This window comes from Scyliorhinus torazame, chromosome 3 (assembly GCF_047496885.1).
Source record: "Scyliorhinus torazame isolate Kashiwa2021f chromosome 3, sScyTor2.1, whole genome shotgun sequence".
NCBI lineage: Eukaryota > Metazoa > Chordata > Chondrichthyes > Carcharhiniformes > Scyliorhinidae > Scyliorhinus > Scyliorhinus torazame.
In genome coordinates this window covers 224,707,111-224,726,366 of record NC_092709.1, presented here as the reverse complement: position 1 = coordinate 224,726,366, position 19,256 = coordinate 224,707,111, and the positions used below count along the sequence as shown (strand labels likewise).

Below are 19,256 nucleotides of genomic sequence, written 5' to 3'. Positions count from 1 at the left end.
GTAACCGGCTGGTGTGGGGCTCAGTGACTGGGGTAACCAACTGGTGTGGGGCTCAGTGACTGGGGTAACCGGCTGGTGTGGGGCTCAGTGACTGGGGGAACCGGCTGGTGTGGGGCTCAGTGACTGGGGTAACCAACTGGTGTGGGGCTCAGTGACTGGGGGAACCGGCTGGTGTGGGGCTCAGTGACTGAGGTAACCAGCTGGTGTGGGGCTCAGTGACTGAGGTAACCAGCTGGTGTGGGGCTCAGTGACTGGGGTAACCAGCTGGTGTGGGGCTCAGTGACTGGGGTAACCAACTGGTGTGGGGCTCAGTGACTGAGGTAACCGGCTGGTGTGGGGCTCAGTGACTGAGGTAACCGGCTGGTGTGGGGCTCAGTGTCTGAGGTAACCGGCTGGTGTGGGGCTCAGTGTCTGAGGTAACCGGCTGGTGTGGGGCTCAGTGTCTGGGGTAACCGGCTGGTGTGGGGCTCAGTGACTGGGGTAACCAGCTGGTGTGGGGCTCAGTGACTGAGGTAACCGGCTGGTGTGGGGCTCAGTGTCTGAGGTAACCGGCTGGTGTGGGGCTCAGTGACTGGGGTAACCGGCTGGTGTGGGGCTCAGTGACTGGGGTAACCGGCTGGTGTGGGGCTCAGTGACTGAGGTAACCGGCTGGTGTGGGGCTCAGTGACTGGGGTAACCGGCTGGTGTGGGGCTCAGTGACTGGGGTAACCGGCTGGTGTGGGGCTCAGTGACTGAGGTAACCGGCTGGTGTGGGGCTCAGTTAGCTGCTGAGAGGTGGAGGAAGGGGCGGGGTGGCTGGCACAGCTGGCTGTGTGAAGCCGCTGTGCCGGGCACTGAGTGAGTGGGGGCAGCAGGCTGTGCTGGGCTTGTGGAGTGGGGCTCGGCAGCTCACTGCACGGAAGATGAGCGGAGCGGTGCGGCTGTGCGGCAGCTACTCTAACGTGAGGCAGGAGCTGGTGGAAAGTTTCAGGTGTCCGAGGAAGACGGACGGCGCGGAAGAGATTTACTGCTGCGGCTTCTCGGACCTCAAGTACTGCTGCAGCGAGGCTGACAACTATTTCCCCTATTCGCACGGGTACATGTGGTCACTCAGGTAACCCCGACTGCAGCCAGACCGAGGGACAGAATAGGACAGAGGGGTGAGATACCGAGAGGGGAAGGAGGAGAGGATGGGGAAAGAATTCGAGGGGGAGAGAGAGGAAAGGACATTCATTGCAATGGAGCTTAGCAAAGCTGACTGGTAGGAGCCAGGTTGTCTGGGGCTTTCTGAGGGCTTTTAGTATGTTTGCATTAAATTTACACCAGAGGAGGAAGAACTTGCATTTTATAATTCGGACATCCGTCAACAGTTGGTAGTCATGAGTTGTGGTCCCTGTCACCCAGGCAAAATGCAGCAGCAAATCCTCGCACAAGACCCCACAACCCGTAATGAAACGAGAGATCAGTCAATCTGCTTCTTGTGGCGAGATGAATGTTGTGGAATATGTCATGTCCATCTAAATGGCAAATTAGGGCTGCAATTCAACATCTGACCCAAAACAGCCCCTCCCTCAGCACTGGACCTGAAATGGGATTTACCCATGGAGGCAGGGGGCATGGCTGAAGTATTAAATTAATACTTTACACCGGTCTTTAGCAAGGAAGTAGGTGCTACCCAGGATATCGGTGACAGTAGAGGAAATTCTATCCTGAGAAAGGTTCAAAATCAATAAAGAAGTGTTGATTAGACTATCAGTACTGAACAAGGCATCAGGACTGGATGAGATGCATCCAAGAATATTGAAGAAAGTGAAAATGGAAATTCCAGCGGTGCTGGCCATAATCTTACATTAACACTGCAATGAAGTTACTGTGAAAATCCCCTAGTCGCTACACTCTGGCGCCTGTTGGGGTGCAGTGAGGGAGAATTCAGATTGTCCAATTCACCTAACAAGCACATCTTTTGGGACTTGTGGAAGGAAACCGGAGCACCTGGAATCGAACCCAGGTCCCTGGCAACAGTGCTAACCACTGTGCTACCATGCCTCCCCAGTGGGCAAGCCTCCAGGAACAATTATTCCGGATAGAATTAGTAGTCACATGGAAAAATGTGGATTGATTGGAAAGAGCCAGTATGGATTTCTAAAGGAGAAATCATGTTTAACCAACTTGCTGGAGTTTTTTGAGGAGCTAACAAGAAGGGTTAATGAGGGTAATGTTGGTTTAGTGTACTTGGACTTTCAGAAGGTATTCGATATATAGAAACATAGAAAAAAGGAGGTGGGGAGGCTCTCCTCCTCCTCTTCCCCTACAAGCTTGCTTTGTCATTCATTAAGATCATGGCTGGTCATCCAACTCAATAGCCTAATCCCTCTTTCCCCAATATCCTTTGTTCCCCTTCTCCCTAAGTGCTATATCTAACTGCCTTTTGAAAACAAGATGTTTTGGCCTCAACTACTTCCTGTGGTAACGAATTCCACAGGTTCACCGCTCTCTGGGTGAAGAAATTTCTCCTCATCTCTGCCCTAAATGGTCCACCCCGTATCCTCAGATTGTAACCCCTGGTTCTGGATACCCCTTCCATCAGGAACATCCTTCCTGCATCTAGACCTGTTAGAAATTGATAGGTTTCTAGAGATCCCCCTTATTCTTCTGAACTCCAGTGAATATAATCCTAACCGATTCAATCTCTCCTCGTATGTCTGTCCTGCCATCTCAGGAATCAGTCTAGTAAACCTTTGCAGCAATCCCTCTGTAGCAAGAACATCCTTCCTCAGATAAGGAGACCAAAACACAATATTCCAGATGTGATCTCAACAAGGCCCTGTAGAATTACATGAAGACATCTCTGCTCCTGTACTCAAATCCTCTCACTATGAAGGCCACATACTATTTGCCTTCTTTATCACCTGTTGCACTTGCATGCTTACTTCTGTATGAGATCACCCAGTCTAATTGCACATTTCCCTCAACTAATTTATGGACATTCAAATAATAGTCTGCCTACCCATTTTTGCTACTAAAGTGGATAACCTCGCATGTATCTAAATTATGCTGCATCTGCCATTCATTTGCCCACTCACTCAACTTGTCCAAATCGTATTGAAGGATCTCTGCATCCTCCTCCCAGCTCACCCTCCCACCCAACTTTGTGTCATATACAAATTTAGAGATATTGCATTTGTTCCCTCATCTAAATCATTAATATATATTGTGAATGGCTGAGGTCCCAGCAGTGATTCCTCCAGTACCCCACTTGTCACTGCCTGGTATTTGGAAGAAGACGCATTAATTCCTACTCTTTGTTTCCTGTTTGCCAACCAGTTTTCTATCCATCTCGTACGCTACTCAGTACATTGTTGACAATGTGGCACCTTGACAGTGTCAGCCTGGCAGTCGCAATCTGTGTCAGGGGCAGTGCCAGGGCAGGCTCTATTGGAAGTCCATTGGGGGTGGCATTGATGTGTGCTATAGGATGAGTAGTGGGTATACTTCCGGGGTGTTGGTAGGGGGGTTCAACAACGCTGAGATTGTTAGGGGTGGGGGGGAGCCTCCCCCTCCCCGCTGACTTTACTATCCTGGAAGAAGTCAATAAACGGTTTCCATCTCTGGGCATAGGATGTCCCTGTATGCGGATGACCTGCTGTTGTATATATCGGACCCACTGGAAAGCATAGGGGGTAGCATGGACATTTTGGTGTAATTCGGTCAGTTTTCAGGGTACATGTTAAACATGGGAAAGAGTGAGGTCTTTCCGATTCAGGCAAGGGGTCAGGAGAGGAGGCTGGGCATGTTCCTGTTTAAGGTAGTGTGGCCGAGTTTTAGGTATCTGGGTTTTCACATAGCGCGGGGCTGGGAGAAATTACACGAGGTGAATCTGGCTCGGTTAGTGGAGTGGACTTAAAAGGTGGGATGTGCTTCCGTTGTCAATGACGTGTGCAGTCCGTAAAGATGACTGTGCTCCTGAGGTTTTTGTTTGCATTCTAGAACCTCCCGATTTTTATCCCTAAGGCCTTTTTCAAGAAGGTTTATTCGTGGATATTGGGATTTGTGTGGGTGGGGAAGGCCTCTCAGGTAAAGATGACATTGTTGGATCGAGAGCGGGTGGGGGGGGCGAGTTGGCCTTGCCAAATTTAATGAATTATTATTAGGCGCCAAATATAGCTATGGTAATGAAGTGGGTAGTGGGGGTGGAGTCGGTTTGGGAGCAGATGGAGGCAGCCTCTTGTAAGGGCACTAGTTTGTGAGCCTGTTGACGGCGCCTCTGCCGTTCCCGCCAGCCAGGACCTCCACAAGCCGGTAGTAGTGGCGGCTCTGATGGTGTGGGGACAGTGACGACAGCACCTGAGGCTTCAGGGGGCCTCGGTGGGCCCAGATCTGTGGGAATCACAGGTTCACTCCGGCCGAACTGGATGGTGGTTTTCAGGGTTGGCGGCGGGCAGGGATTAAGCGGTTTGAAGATTTGTACGTGGAGGGCAGCTTCCTGAATTTGGAAGGACTGGTAGAGGAGTATAAGTTGCCCAGTAGAAATGGGTTCTGATACTTACAGATGCAGAACTATGTGAGAAAGCATGTGCCATCCTTCCCTGATCTGCCACACCTGGAGTTGCAGGACAAGGTGCTGTTAGGAAGGGGGGTTGGAGAGGGCAAGGTGTCAGCGATATATAAGGAATTGATGGACTGGGAGGGTGCCCCGATAGTAGTTGGGCAAATGGGAGAAGGAGCTGGGGGGAGAGCTGGAGGCTGGGTTATGACAGGAAGCCTTGAGGAGGGTGAATGGGTCCTCCTCGTGTGCCAGGCTCAGTCTCATTCAATTTAAGGTAGTCCATAGAGTGCATTTGACAGTGGCTAGAATGAGCAGGTTCTTTGAGGGAGTGGAGCATAGGTGCAACAATTCAGGAGGAATACCATGTGTGAAGTAACAGAGCATGTGCGGGGAAGTGGTAGCATAATAAGACGAGGGTAATATTCTGGGAATCCAGCTTCGAAACCCTCCATGGCAGATGGTGGAATTTAAATTTAATTTAAAAAAAGTCTGGGATGAAAACTTTAATGATGACCATGAAGCCATTGTTGATTGTCGTAAAGCCCCACCTGGTTCACTCATAGAACATAGAACATACAGTGCAGAAGGAGGCCATTCAGCCCATCGTGTCTGCACCGACCCACTCAAGCCCTCACTTCCACCCTATCCCCGTAACCCAATAACCCCTCCTAACTATTTTGGACACTAAGGCCAATTTATCATGGCCAACCCACCTAACCTGCACATCTTTGGACTGTGGGAGGAAACCGTTGCACCCGGAGGAAACACACGCAAACACGGGGAGAACGTGCAGACTCCTCACAGACAGTGACCCAGCGGGGAATTAAACCTGGGACCCTGGCGCTGTGAAGCCACAGTGCTATCCACTTGTGCTACCGTACTGCCCTAAAGGAAAGGAAATCTGCCTTCCTTACCCAGTCTGGCCTACAATTGACTCCAGACACACACAGATGTTCACTCTTAAAAGCCCTCTGAAATAGCCTAGCAAGTCACTCAGTGCAAGGGCAATCAGTGTTGGACAATAAATGCTGGCCCAACCAGCAACACCAACATCGTATGTATCAATGCTCAAGCAAAGTAGGCCAGAGATTGAGCATTAGCTGACAACATTCCACAATATATAGGAAGAGAAATCGTTGTTTGAGAAAGGGGTCACTCCACTGCTTCAGAGGAGTAGAGGAATAGATAACCAATCACAAGGAAAGCAGGAAGAAATCGTGGGAGAAACTGAAAGCATGCATTTAGTAGATCTCGCTCAGAAGATTTTTGACAAACTGTGTGAGAACAAAGAAGGCAGCGGGAAATGAGAAAGGTGCCCAACTCTGAATGTCCTCAGCTGCTAGAGGGTGGAGGTGGGGGGGGGGGGGGGGGGTAAGGTGGGGCGATTGGTTAGGGCGGTGGGGGTGGCTGGGTTTGGGGATTTGTGATGGTTTTATTTTTGTACTGTTGTGTGCTTTAAATGTTAAAAATTTTGAATAAAAATACTTTAAAAAGAACTCTGAAAGTCCACCACCACAGAGCCCTGATGAGGAATGGGTTCACCGCACTACCAGAAGGACATGGAAGCTTTGGAGAGAGTGCCAAGAAGGTTCACCAGGATGTTGCTTGGTTTCAAGGATGTTGACTGTGAGGAGAGGTTGAATAAACTAGGATTGTTTTCACTGGAAAGACAGAGGCTGAGACCTGATAGAAGTCTACAAAATTATGAGAGGCATAGACAGGGTGGACAGTCAGATGCGTTTTCCAAGGGTGTAAGTGTCAATTATAAGGGGGCACAGGCTCAAGGTGAGAGGGGGAAAGTTGAAGGGATGTGCGGGGGAAGTTTTTCATGCAGCGAGTGGTGGGTGCCTGGAACGCGCTGCCAGATGATGTGGTGGAAGCAGGCACATTAGCAACATTTAAGAGGCATCTGGATGGGTACATGAATAGGGAGGAAATAGAGGGATACTGACTGATTAATGGCAGAAGGTTTTTTTTTAGTTAGGTCATTGTGATTGGCACTGGCTTGGAGGGTCGAAGGGCTTGTTCCTGTGCTATACTTTTCTTTGTTCTTATGTGGATTCTTTAGACAGATTCAGGAAATGTATGAAGAAAGATTTGTCAGGACTATTTGCTATGGATAAGGATCAGCTTTTTACAGGTGACGAAACAGAGAACCATTCAAAAAATGCTTTCCAGTGTACCAGTGATGACTATGACGATAGCCCTGGGAATAGAATTGCTATGAAGCTAAGCAGAAATACATGCAAATCTGTCATCTAATGATGATAAATCTTCAGAGGAAAAATTTGAAGAAGAAAAGGTAAAAGTAAGTAGTTAATGAAAATATTACTGGGCAGGAAAGTGATTCTGATTTTCAGGAACCTGAGCTGAATGAAGAAGACAAAAGTGATTCTGATGATAAACCGAGTCACCCAGGAAAAAGAGCGTCTCAGAAAGGGGCAGAGGAAAATCAACTTGGCTACCTTCAGAAAAGGTGACGAGTTCAGGAAATCTCATCAAGTAAAAGTAGAGAAATTCTGAAGATGAAAGTAATGGTGATAGTGATGAAATTGACAATGAGTCCAAATCCTCTGAAAAAGTTTTAAGGGAGCTTCTGAAAGTAGGCAATTTACGTACAGAAACTCAAAATGCCTTGAAAGAAGAGGATATAAGAAAGCACATTGCTAATAAAGAAAGGGAGTGATTCTTTTATAATAATCTTTATTAGTGTCACAAGTAGGCTTACATTAACACTGCAATGAAGTTACTGTGAAAATCCTCTACTCACCACGCTCCGGCATCTGTTCGGGTACACAGAGGGAGAATTCAGAATGTCCAAATTACCTAACAGTACTTCTTTTGGGACTTGTGGGAGGAAACTGGAGCATCAGGAGGAAACCCATGCTGACCCAGGGAGGATGTGCAGACTCCACACAGACAGTGACCCAAGCCGGGAATCGAAACTGGGACCCTGGTGCTGTGAAGCAACAGTGCTAACCACTGTGCTCCCATGAGGACAGTGATGAAGACACTGAGGATACACGTGAGGTGGACATTACTAACAAGCAAGATGATGAAGGCTACCTGAAGGTGAAAGAGCAGATGTACCAGAAAATATTAACATTTCTCAGGGGGCTGTTACAGCAGTTCCAGGAAGGTACATGGCAGGAATAGCAGAAATGGAGGAAGAAATTAGATCAGGAGTACAAAGAAGAAAAAAAGAAATACAGAAATTTTCCTGCAACTGGAAACAGAACAAGTAGAAATAAATTAGATTAAAGAGAAAAAGGCAAACAGGGCAATGCCAATGCCCTCTCAAAGATGCATGTTTGTGCAACCTTCCCCTGGACGTATCCTTTAGCCCTGGAGGACGGTATGTGATTTCACAAGGGGCCGGGTTTTATTCCTCACTCAACATGGCTGCCAAATACAGCCAGGCTTCACACAAAATAGCCACCAGCACTGGTGACCTTCAACCTGGAAGTGAATTCACATCAATCTGGGAGATGGGGTTCAGCTGTAAAACAGACTATATAATTGGATCTCCGAGCCATAGTAAGAGAGAAACCTTGGGTTGAGGTGGGAGGGTAGTGACTTCCTGTGTGGATTACTTGCTTTGTGGACTGTGATCGGGGCTGGAGCTTGGCTGTGGATTGGGTGAGAACTTGTATCGGTAAACTTGAACCATTTTTGTGTCGACGACTATGAACTTGATTACATGCCCTTACATGTATTCATCAATAAATTGCTTATTAATTGCATATAGGCTTAAGGTTGCCTGCTTTGGATCTCTAATCCCGCCTATGTCATATCCTGATCCCTCGCAGCATCACAGTATGTATTTCCAATCATTTGAATATTTCCTTTGGACACATTGAAATAGAGTTATCACTTCAAGCCCCAACATCTGTAGTACACTACCACAGGGTTTTTCAAACTGCGGGTCGTAACCTGTGGGGTGGGTGTTGGGAGGGTCAGGGAGCGATCGGTTGTAGTGTTCCTGATCGCGGGAAAAGCAGCCAACGGCTGTGAATGGTTCTTGAATTGAGAATGCTGGCTGGAAACAGCTTTTAAACTGAGAATGCCGGCTGCAACCAGATTTATATTGAGAATACAGCCATGACCGGCTTTTAATTGGAACAATGCAGTCTTCCTGCCAGAATTGGCGGCAGAGAGCAGGTCACACACCCTACACATACACTGATGTCCAGGCCCTGTAACGTCCATGCTTTTGGTGTGAACTCACAGAAGAGAGATTTCTCCATTTTCTAGCTGCCAGCAAGCAAGGCAAAAGGACTGTGTGAAGAAGTGAAGGTGGATTGTTTTATTATAAGGAAGAGAGGACCGGAGACACAAACAGGCCAGGATCTCACAACCAAATCTGCTGGAGAAAGCTGCACAGGAGAGTCCGCGGCAGGACAAAGCAGTGCACCGTATAAAGAGCTCCAGGGCCTCTGGTGAACAGCCTACTAAGAAAAAACTTAAACCGGGAACAAAGCAGTATAGAGATGATTTCTTGAGGTATGGCTTTGTTAATTGTCCCAATGCAAATCAGGATGCATTGCCCATGTGTGTATATGCAGGGAAGTACTGGCAAATGAGAGTTAAAAACCTCATGGCGGTTTCAAAGACAAAGCTCTTAATTTTTTTCAAACGATGCAGCAAGTACTTAAATCATCAGCTGAAGTCCTTAGCAGAAAGGAACATTGAATGACAAAGCACAATTAGCCTCTTACATGGTAGCTTACCATATAGCTCAAGTGAAAATGCCCCACACGTAGCAGAGAAATTAATTCTCCCTATAGTACTAGACGTGCCTCCTACAGTCCTAGATGAGAGGTCAGTTGAAATGCATTCCACTTAGTGATAACTCCGTGGCTTGCTGAATTTTTGATATTGCTGAGAATTTAGAAGCCCAGCTTATTTTAATTTAAAGTAAGCACAGGAGCTCTCAATACAACTGGATGAAAGTACAGACGTTTCAGATTGTGCCACCTTGCTAGTTTACATTAGGTATGTTTGGCACAATGAATTTGTTGAGGATTTGCTGTGCTGCCTGACATTACCAACCAGCATGACTGGCATGGAGATTTTTGAAGCATTGAATTGTTACGTGGTTGGAAAGTGGGGGCTCGACGGGTTAATTGCAGAGGAATCAGAAGCGATGGGGCAGCCAACATTACTGGGAAAAACAGCAGAGTTATAATAAGGATTAAGGAGGCAGTTGGTCAGGACATTATTTGGATTCACTAAGGCATTGGCATTGAAAGGAATTGCATCTGATCTTGAAATGGTGTTGAAAGGAATTGTGAAAGTTGTGAATTTAATTGAACCCAACGCACTCAATATCAGGCTTTTTGAGGCTCCGTGTTCCGATATGGAGGCCGAGTATACACATTTATTGTTCCACACTGAGGTACTTTGGCTGTCAAGGGGTGGGGTGCTTGGCAGTGTTTACGAACTGAGGTATGAAATCCACACTTTCCTCCTTGAGAAATCGTCCCCTCTGACTGATTCATTTGGTGATGAAAGTTGGATGCGAACCTTATCTTGCAGACATTGCTTCAATTATAAACAAACTAAACCTCAAATTGCAAAGGAAGGGTGATGATTGCTTTCGGCACAGTGAAGAAATAAATGCTTTCTAAAAGTAATTGAAAGTTTGGCAATTATGAGTACAAAGCCAAAACTATTACATGTTCCCCACTGCTACGACACATCAAAGAAAACAGTGTTCATATGGGAACTGTTCTTATATACATTCTCCGCTCCATCCTATTTGCTCCCTTCTGCCCAGCTTCTGTGGTTGCCCTTTGAGCTGCTATGATTCTGCTCTTTCATACGATCCCTCAATTTCTTCAAATCTCTTCTCAATTTTGAAAGTTCGGTTTTGTGTCCTGTTCTCCTTTTCCTGCTATGAATAGTCCTTTTTCTGTTTCTACATTGACTTTCTGGGCTTCGTGATCAGATTTCTGTATTAGCTGACTTTACTAGCACGTCCGACTAAATTTTATCAGTCCTTGGGTGACATGCGTATGGCATTTTGCCAACAGTGAGGTAGTGCCTGCTTTGTGGAGAGATTGCCAGATTCGTTAAGGTGGCCTTCCCCTAGCTACCTGAAATTGGTGGTGGGGTTGTGGGAGGTTGGGAATGGGTACCATTGCAGTCAGATGTTCCATGCCCCAAAGAGTGGGCTGTAGGCAGGGGCGTTCACCACTGTGGCCCCAGCGATGCCCCCGGAGAGGTTTCTTTGCTGATCAGTCTGGTCTACCATGCTCCGCCATTCTGAATTTGACATTATATGACTTACCTGCCTCAGCAGCAGCCACCTCTTCCAATGGTGCTGCTAAGGTTTCAGAGCTGCTGGCCCTCTGATTGAGCTGGCAGCATGCAGAATTGGCAGCTGGCAAGAGGCCACCTGGGAGAATGGCTGTGGTAAAATCATTGAGCTAGAAAGTGTGGGCTCAGGACCCATTTTTCGGCCCAACACGAGGTCCCAACGTCTGTAGTCAAATTTAACCCACTGGGCAAAGTTTTCCACCTCATGCCGCTGGTAGCCCTATACTCCGGATCCGTGTGATTCTCTGGTCTCTGGGCCGGGAATCACATGGGCGAGAATCACTACTGGTCCTGCCAAGCGTGGCCCTGATACGGTGGACCTCATGGTGGACCAAGGGGGTAACTCTTTCAGGGAGTTGCCCCCAAAATCCATCCGAGTGCCACCCTGCCCTCCCTACCTACAATGCAAGGCCTGCCCACCCCACCACACTCTCCCCAACACCCCCCTCCTAGAGACCCCCTAAATAAACCCCCAGAGATCATCCAGATAAGCATATCCCCCCAAGGCACTCTAAATAAGGGACCCACAGACCTGCAGAAGAGAGATCCCTGTCAGGAAGCCTCCCCAGAAAAGAGATTCCTGCTAAGAAACCCCTCAGAAGAGTGACCCTTGTCTGGAGCTCCCCCTCTCCTCTCAAGGGAGACCCTTGTCAGGAAGCTAGACAGAGACCATGCTAAGAATTATTCCTCTAACACTCACCTGGGCAATACACCTGCTCTCAAAAAAAGGAAGCAGCACCTGTCAATTCCTGGAACGAACACCAGTCAGCTGTGTCCCTAGGTTAACCCTTGTAATCCTCACCATCCATAAAGTTGCCTGGTGAAGGATTGAATGCAAATCAGGTGCAATTCAACTTTAGTGGGAGAACCTAGGGTGAGATCTATTGGCCACGTGCACTCGAATGGGAGTGTAACACGGCTTGTAGATGCCAGATATAGCCTCACGCGGGCTTCCCGGCAGCCACTACACCTCGCGGAATCTACCCAAGTCCCGCGAGGTGTCGAGATCAGGAACCCGCCCACAAGTGGGCAGTACCAAACCGCACTCACACAATTAGGCCTTAAAACTACTGAGGCTTACTTACCCTTATCTACTGGCCTCCCGGCACCGAACATTCTCCTGAGGTAGTCACCATGCAGGCGCCATTCAGTACTGGTTCACACAAACTGAAACCCCTGGGTGGCCAGGAATAATGCAGGGTGGCCCTCTGGCCCTCCCCCTGCAACATGGGCACCTAGGCACTGCCAGTTGGCACCTTGACATTGCCACCCTGACACTGCCAAGCTGGCAGGATCACCAGGGTGGCAGTTCAGGAGTGCCCAAGTGCTAGGGTGGCACTTCCAAGGGTCAGGTCCCAGAGGGGGGGGGTGCGCATGCCCATGAAAGGAGGGTGGAGTGACATATGAAGGGTGGGGCCTGAATAGGGGTCCCCATGCGACTCTATAGCCATAGCGGGGTGTCCTCACTTGGGGGAGGGGGTGGGGGGTAATGTCCATGTGTATGGGGGGTGGCATTTCCCATGGATGGAGGGATCCACAAGCTCACTTAGAGATCGAGGCACCCTTTCAAAATGGTGGCCCGATCTCTGAGTTCAGCTCCCCGGTAGTGTGGGTTAAACCAATGAGAAACTCCTCAGGGCCCACAAAAGTGACTGGTGTTGTTAGATAGTGGTGGGAAACTTTGTGGGGAAACCTAGTCTTTTAAAGAGGGAATTTGCCCCTATTTCTGTACTACAATTATTTTCAAAACTAAAAATTTTTGAGCAGTACTGTTTTTCTTTGGTTGGCTGATATTTTCTTGTAAAATGTTAGGACCAGGTGTTCAAGCGTAGGTCAAATGTTTGTTGGAGGCCCCTCACATAGAAATATATTGCCAACATTTATCTGTCAATCAATACTACTAAAACAGATTATCAGGCCATTTATCTGCTTGCAGTTTGGGGAACATAGCACTCAAAATGTTTGCTGGGTGTCTTTTAATTACAATTGTGGTTACAGATCAAATTTAATTCATTGGTATTGCACCTTAGTACCTTTAATTATGTTAAGGTACCATAAAACATAGTAGCAGAATTAGGCCACTCGGCCCAACAAGTCTGCTCCGCCATTCAATCATGGCTGATATTTTTCTCATCCCCATTCTCCTGCCTTCTCCCCATAACTCCTGATCCCCTTATTAATCAAGAACCAGGGCTGGATTCTTCGCTGGCGGGATGCTCCATTTTGCCGGCAGCTCGGGGGTTTCCCAACGGCATGGGGCTGCCCCAGAATGGGAAACCCCATTGACCAGCCGGTGTAACGGAGCTTCCCGCCAGAGTGCTGAAACAGAAATGTGGCACGGCGGGGCGGAGAATCCAGCTACCTATCTATCTCTGTATTAAAGACACTCAGTGATTTGGCCTCCACAACCTTCTGGGGCAAAGAGTTTCACAGATTCACCACCCTCTGGCTGAAGAAATTCCTCCTTCTCTCCGTTTTAAGGATCGTTCCTTTAGTCTGAAATTGTGTCCTCTGGTCCCTTATTGGAAACTGATGGTATGCAGCGCATTGAGATTGTCCTGGGATTGTGAAAGGTGCTGTATGACTGCAAATTATTTCTTCTTTATTGGATAAGCACTTTGTTTTGAAAAGAACGGTGAAAATATTTGCAATCATTGTGAAGATAGATATGTTTCAATCCTTTGCCAAGTAATTTCATCCTTGAACTTATTCAAGCGGGATGTACAGGATAAAAGAACACAATGTAGCTGAAATATTCCACAATCCAGTAATGCTGCAACAGAAAAGGGTGCAAACACCTTGCTGCAGATGTCCCTGAAGAGTAAATGGGGGAAAGAATTGACTACGTTTGAGAAAAATAAATTTGAAATTGCCCCATTATTTGCATTTCTTAAATCAGATTTCAATCGGCTGAAGTAATTTGTCATTAATCGCATGAGCTCATCTTTCCCCTACATCCAATGTGGAATTTCAATAAATTCATTCTGAAAGCACCATTTGATGACATTGATTACATTGTCTTTCTGACCCTGTGGTATTATCAGGTATTGCAGTACCCGAGAGTCTGAAGACCATTGGTTAAACCTAGGAGTTTTCCATTGGCTGTTTGGTATGTAGCTCCGCCCTGACAGGTGGGGTATAAGAACCGGTGCCATCCCAGCAGCCCTCATTCTGTACCGAAGCTGCTGGGGAACAGTTCTAGTCTATTAAAGCCTTCAGTTATGTTACTACCTCGTCTTTAATCGTAATTGATCGTGCATCAATTTAATAGACTACACTTAAGCTGAAAGGATGGATCTCCGAATCAAGCTGGAGTGTCTACAACTCATCCCCCACGCGGAGAACTCGGCAGCGATATTTAAGCACTGGCTGGCGTGCTTTAAAGGCTACCTTGAGATGGCCGGAGGTACAACAGAAGAACCTCAGGAGAACAGAAACTGCATCTCCTGCACTCAAGGGTAAGCCCTGGGATCTACACCCTCATTGAGGAGGCGGAGGACTTCGATGCTGTGATCGAACTGTTAAAAGGACATTACATCCGCCCTGTAAATTAGGTCTACGCACGTCACCTGCTTGCAATTCGACGGCAAGGCCCCGGGGAATCATTGGAGGAGTTCTACCGTGCGCTACTGGTGCTGGGCAGAAACTGTGGCTGCCCGCAAGTTTCGGGGAGCGAGCACATGGAACTCCTAATCCGGGATGCCTTCGTAACAGGTATGAGCTCCTCAGAGATCCACCGAAGACTCTTAGAAAATGATACCCTGGGACTCAGAGAGGCACGGGCCCTGGCAGGGTCCATGGACGTTGCCTCCAGAAACGCGCACTCCTATGCACCCGACCGCGCGGCGGCCCCCTGGGCTGCGTGGCATCCCGCAGCGGCAGCCCCACAGACCTTCCTCGTGTCCCCGCAGGCCTGCGCTGTAAAACGGCCCGCTAACTCCGTCGGGCCCCGCTGTTTCTTCTGCGGGCAGGCGAAGCACCCCCGCCAGCGCTGCCCGGCCCTCACCTCCACCTGCAAAGGGTGCGGCAAGAAGGGCCATATTGTGTGGGTCTGCCAAGCACGAGCCGTGGCCGCGGTCTCCAATGACTCCGGACCGCCGCGGGAACCTTTCCTTCGGGCCCCAGGTGGCCAGCACTCACCGCCACCCGCCTATCCTAGGGCCATGTGCGACCCACAGACTCATCTTGCCCCTCGGACACCACACTGGACGGATGGGCGCCGCCATTTTGTCCATCCCCGCCACCATTTTGTCCACCCCCGACCACCATGTACGACCCATGGGAGACGCCATCTTGGATGGGGCCCCAGGGCTCCAGCACGGCCGACTACACGCTGCCCGATCAAAACCCGCAACTACTTCATCTGGCCTCAGTGACTCTGGACCAAAATCGACCTCGGACGCTCGCAACAGCAACGACGACGGTCTTCATCAATGGCCACGAGACGTCTTGCCTGATCGACTCTGGGAGCACAGAAAGTTTTATACACCCCAACGCGGTAAGGCGCTGTTCACTTGTTACACACCCTGTAAACCAAAGAATCTCCCCAGCCTCCGGGTCACACTCGGTGGAGATAAAGGGGTTCTGCCTAGCAAACCTCACTGTCCAAGGCAGGAAATTCAACAAGTTCCGCCTTTATGTCCTGCCGCACCTCTGCGCGGCTGCACTCCTGGGGTTGGACTTCCAATGTAACTTGCAAAGCCTGACCTTCAAATTCGGCAGCCCTATACCCCCTTATTGTCTGCGGGCTCGCGCCCCTTAAGGTCGACCCGCCTTCCCTGTTTGCGAACCTCACCCCGGATTACAAACCCGTCGCCACCAGGAGCAGACGGTACAGTGCCCAGGACCGGACCTTCATCAGGTCAGAGGTCCAAAGGCTACTGCGGGAAGGGGTCATTGAAGCTAGCAACAGTCCCTGGAGAGCTCAAGTAGTGGTGGTAAAGACTGGGGAGAAGCATAGGATGGTCATTGACTACAGTCAGACCATCAACAGGTTTACGCAGCTGGATGCGTACCCTCTCCCTCGCATATCCGACCTAGTAAACAGGATCGCGCAATACAAGGTCTTCTCCATGGTGGATCTCAAGTCCGCCTACCATCAGCTACCCCTCCGTACTAGATACCGCAAATACACTGCCTTCGAAGCAGATGGGCGCCTCTATCATTTTTTAAGGGTTCCCTTTGGTGTCACTAACGGGGTCTCGGTCTTCCAACGCGAGATGGACCGAATGGTTGACTGGTCCGGCTTACGCGCAACGTTCCTGTATCTTGATAACGTCACCATCTGCGGCCATGACCAGCAGGACCACGAAACCAACCTCCGAAAATTTCTCCTGAACGAGAAAATCCTTAACTTAACGTATAATAAGGATAAATGCGTATTTAACACCGACCGTCTAGCCATTCTAGGCTACGTAGTGCGAAATGGAGTTTTAGGCCCCGACCCTGAATGCATGCGCCCCCTTATTGAGTTCCCCCTCCCTCACTGCCCAAGGCCCTGAAGCGCTGCCTCGGGTTTTTCAGTTAATACTCCCAATGGGTCCCTAACTATGCAGACAAAGCCCGACCCCTAACCCAGTCCACAACCTTCCTCCTGTCGACGGAGGCCCGCCAGGCCTTCAGCCGCATCAAAGCAGACATTGCAAAGGCCACGATGCGCGCCATTGATTAGTCTCTCCCCTTCCAGGTCGAGAGCGATGCGTCCGACGTAGCTCTGGCCGCCACCCTCAACCAAGCGAGCAGACCCGTGGCCTTCTTCTCCCGAGCCCTCCATGCTTCCGAAATTCGCCATTCCTCGGTCGAAAAAGAGGCACAAGCCATAGTAGAAGCTGTGCGACATTGGAGGCATTACCTGGCCAGCAGGAGATTCACTCTCCTCACTGACCAACGGTCGGTGGCATTCATGTTCGATAATGCACAGCGGGGAAAGATAAAAAATGACACAATCTTGCTGTGGAGGATAGAACTCTCCACCTACAATTACGAGATCTTGTATCGTCCCGGGAAGCTAAACGAGCCTCCTGATGCCCATCCCGCAGCACATGTGCCACTGCACAAGTCGACCGCCTCCGAGCCCTCCACGAGGACCACTGCCACCCGGGGGTCACTTGATTTTTCCACTTCATTCAGACCCGCAACGTGCCCTACTCCATCGAGGAGGTCAGGACAGCCACCAGGGACTGCCAAATCTGCGCGGAGTGTAAACCGCACTTCTACCGGCCAGAGAGGGCACACCTGATAAAGGCTTCCCGTCCCTTTGAATGCCTCAACATGGACCTCAAAGGCCCCCTCCCCTCCACCGACCGCAACACGTATTTCCTGAACGTGATTGACGAGTACTCTCGGTTCCCATTCGCCATCCCCTGCCCAGTCATGACCGCAACCGCCGTCATCAAGGCCCTCCAGGGTATCTTTACACTGTTCGCTTTCCCCGCGTACATACACAGTGATAGGGGGTCCTCCTTTATGAGCGACGAACTGCATCAATTCCTGCTCAACAGGGGCATTGCCTCAAGCAGGACGACCAGTTACAACCCCCGGGGAAATGGGCAGGTAGAGAGGGAGAACGGAACGGTCTGGAAGGCCATTCTACTGGCCCTACGATCCAGGAATCTCCCAGTCTCCCGCTGGCACGAAGTCCTCCCGGAGGCCCTCCATGCCATCCTGTCACTGCTCTGTACACCTACCAACCAGACACCTCATGAACGTCCCTTTGTCTTCCCCAGGAAGTCCTCCTCCGGGACCTCGCTCTCAACCTGGCTAGCAACACCCGGACCCATCCTGCTCCGGAAGCACGTGCGGGCGCACAAGTCGGACCCGTTGGTCGAGAGGGTCCACCTGCTGCACGCTAACCCCCAGTACGCTTACGTGGCGTTCCCTGACAGCCGGCAAGATACAGTCTCCCTTCGGGACCTGGCGCCCGCCGTAACCCCACGCACACCCGAACCATTACTCCCACTCCCCCCCACCCCTCCACAGCACCTCACAGGAGGGTCAGTCCTCCCGCCGCTCCTGCCTAGGCCCTCCCACCCACCGACGTCCCCTACAGGCGCCCCCCTCTTGTGTCAACCGTTTGCCCCACCAGCGCCGTCTAGGGGTAACGAAGCTGTCATGGAGGCCGAAGCCACGCTCCCGGAGTCGCAGACGCCCGGATCCCCACCAGAATCACCACCGAAGCTCAGACGATCCAGGAGGACGACCAGGTCACCCGACCGACTGATTGCTTCAGTGTAACTATAACTGTAAATGAACACTGAATGTATATATCTTCCACTTATATCTTGTATATATCTTGTAAATATTCTCGACAACTCTGTAAGGAGGTATCACGGTTCCTCCATATCTGATCATACCACGTTAGATGCAATTATAACCACTGGCCACCACCCCCGCCGGACTCTTTTTTAACAGGGGGTGAATGTGGTATTATCAGGTATTACAGTACCCGAGAGGCTGAAGACCATTGGTTAAACCTAGGAGTTTACCATTGGCTGTTTGGTATGTAGCTCCGCCCTGACAGGCGGGGTATAAGAACCGGTGCCGTCCCAGCAGCCCTCATTCTGTACGAAAGCTGCCGGGGAACAGTTCTAGTCTATTAAAGCCTTCAGTTATGTTACTACCTCGTCTTTAATCGTAATTGATCGTGCGTCAGACCCCCAATACAGCACTGATCTCAAAGAATTCCAGTAGATTTTTGAGGCATGGCTTTTGAAACTAACATTTTATTGCAGCTATCCAGAAAATGCATTTGATCACTCTCACCGTAAGCATGTGTTAGACTAAGTAATATTCAGGTTAAGTTTGGGGGGGAAGGGATGGATTTGAATATAATTATTTCTGAATGTCTACTTGTCTTCTTTTGTTCAGTATAGGTGCAATGGTGGGATTGGGAATTGCTGCCCTTGTTTTACTGGCATTTGTCATCAGTGCATTTGTGCTGTGCTACTTATTTCTCTGCACTAAACCTCAAAGATTAGATTCTGGCCTCAGGCTGCAGAACCTGACAGCATCTCCAGTACAAACAAGTAAGACTAAATTTATTAAAGCTAAAGTACCTCTGCTGCATTGTATATGCTTTTGTTTTCTACTGCAAGTTCAAAAATGTTTAGCTCTCCTCAGGGTAAATATTTCCCCTCCCCCTCCCCCCTTACCCCCAATGGTTATCCAGGCTACTTGGCTTTCTGTAAATCATTTCAATAACTAATAAATACCTTAGTAGGAGATGTTACATCTATGATTAAATTTTATTTGTACTATTTAAGAGTTACGTTCATTGCACTTGTGCTTATTGTGTTGGTGTTAATACATAAATCAAAACTATGAAACCCATCATTACACACTCCCATCAGCTAACTTTTGTAGATAGTTCAGCCTGGATTTTCTGTGTCATTGTGCCCGATTTTTGGACCGT

General features: G+C 49.2%; 1 protein-coding gene across 1 annotated transcript in view; it reads left to right on the top strand.

Annotated features, from left to right (window-relative positions):
* Positions 1–846: 846 nt before the first annotated feature.
* The window catches only part of LOC140409577 (protein shisa-like-2B), a 33,342-nt gene continuing 14,932 nt past the window's right edge, over positions 847–19,256 (top strand). The window contains exons 1-2 of the mRNA XM_072497947.1: positions 847–1,093; positions 18,713–18,870. Coding sequence (XP_072354048.1) covers positions 903–1,093; positions 18,713–18,870 — 349 coding nt within the window. The 5' untranslated portion in view covers positions 847–902. The remainder of the gene's footprint in view (positions 1,094–18,712; positions 18,871–19,256) is intronic.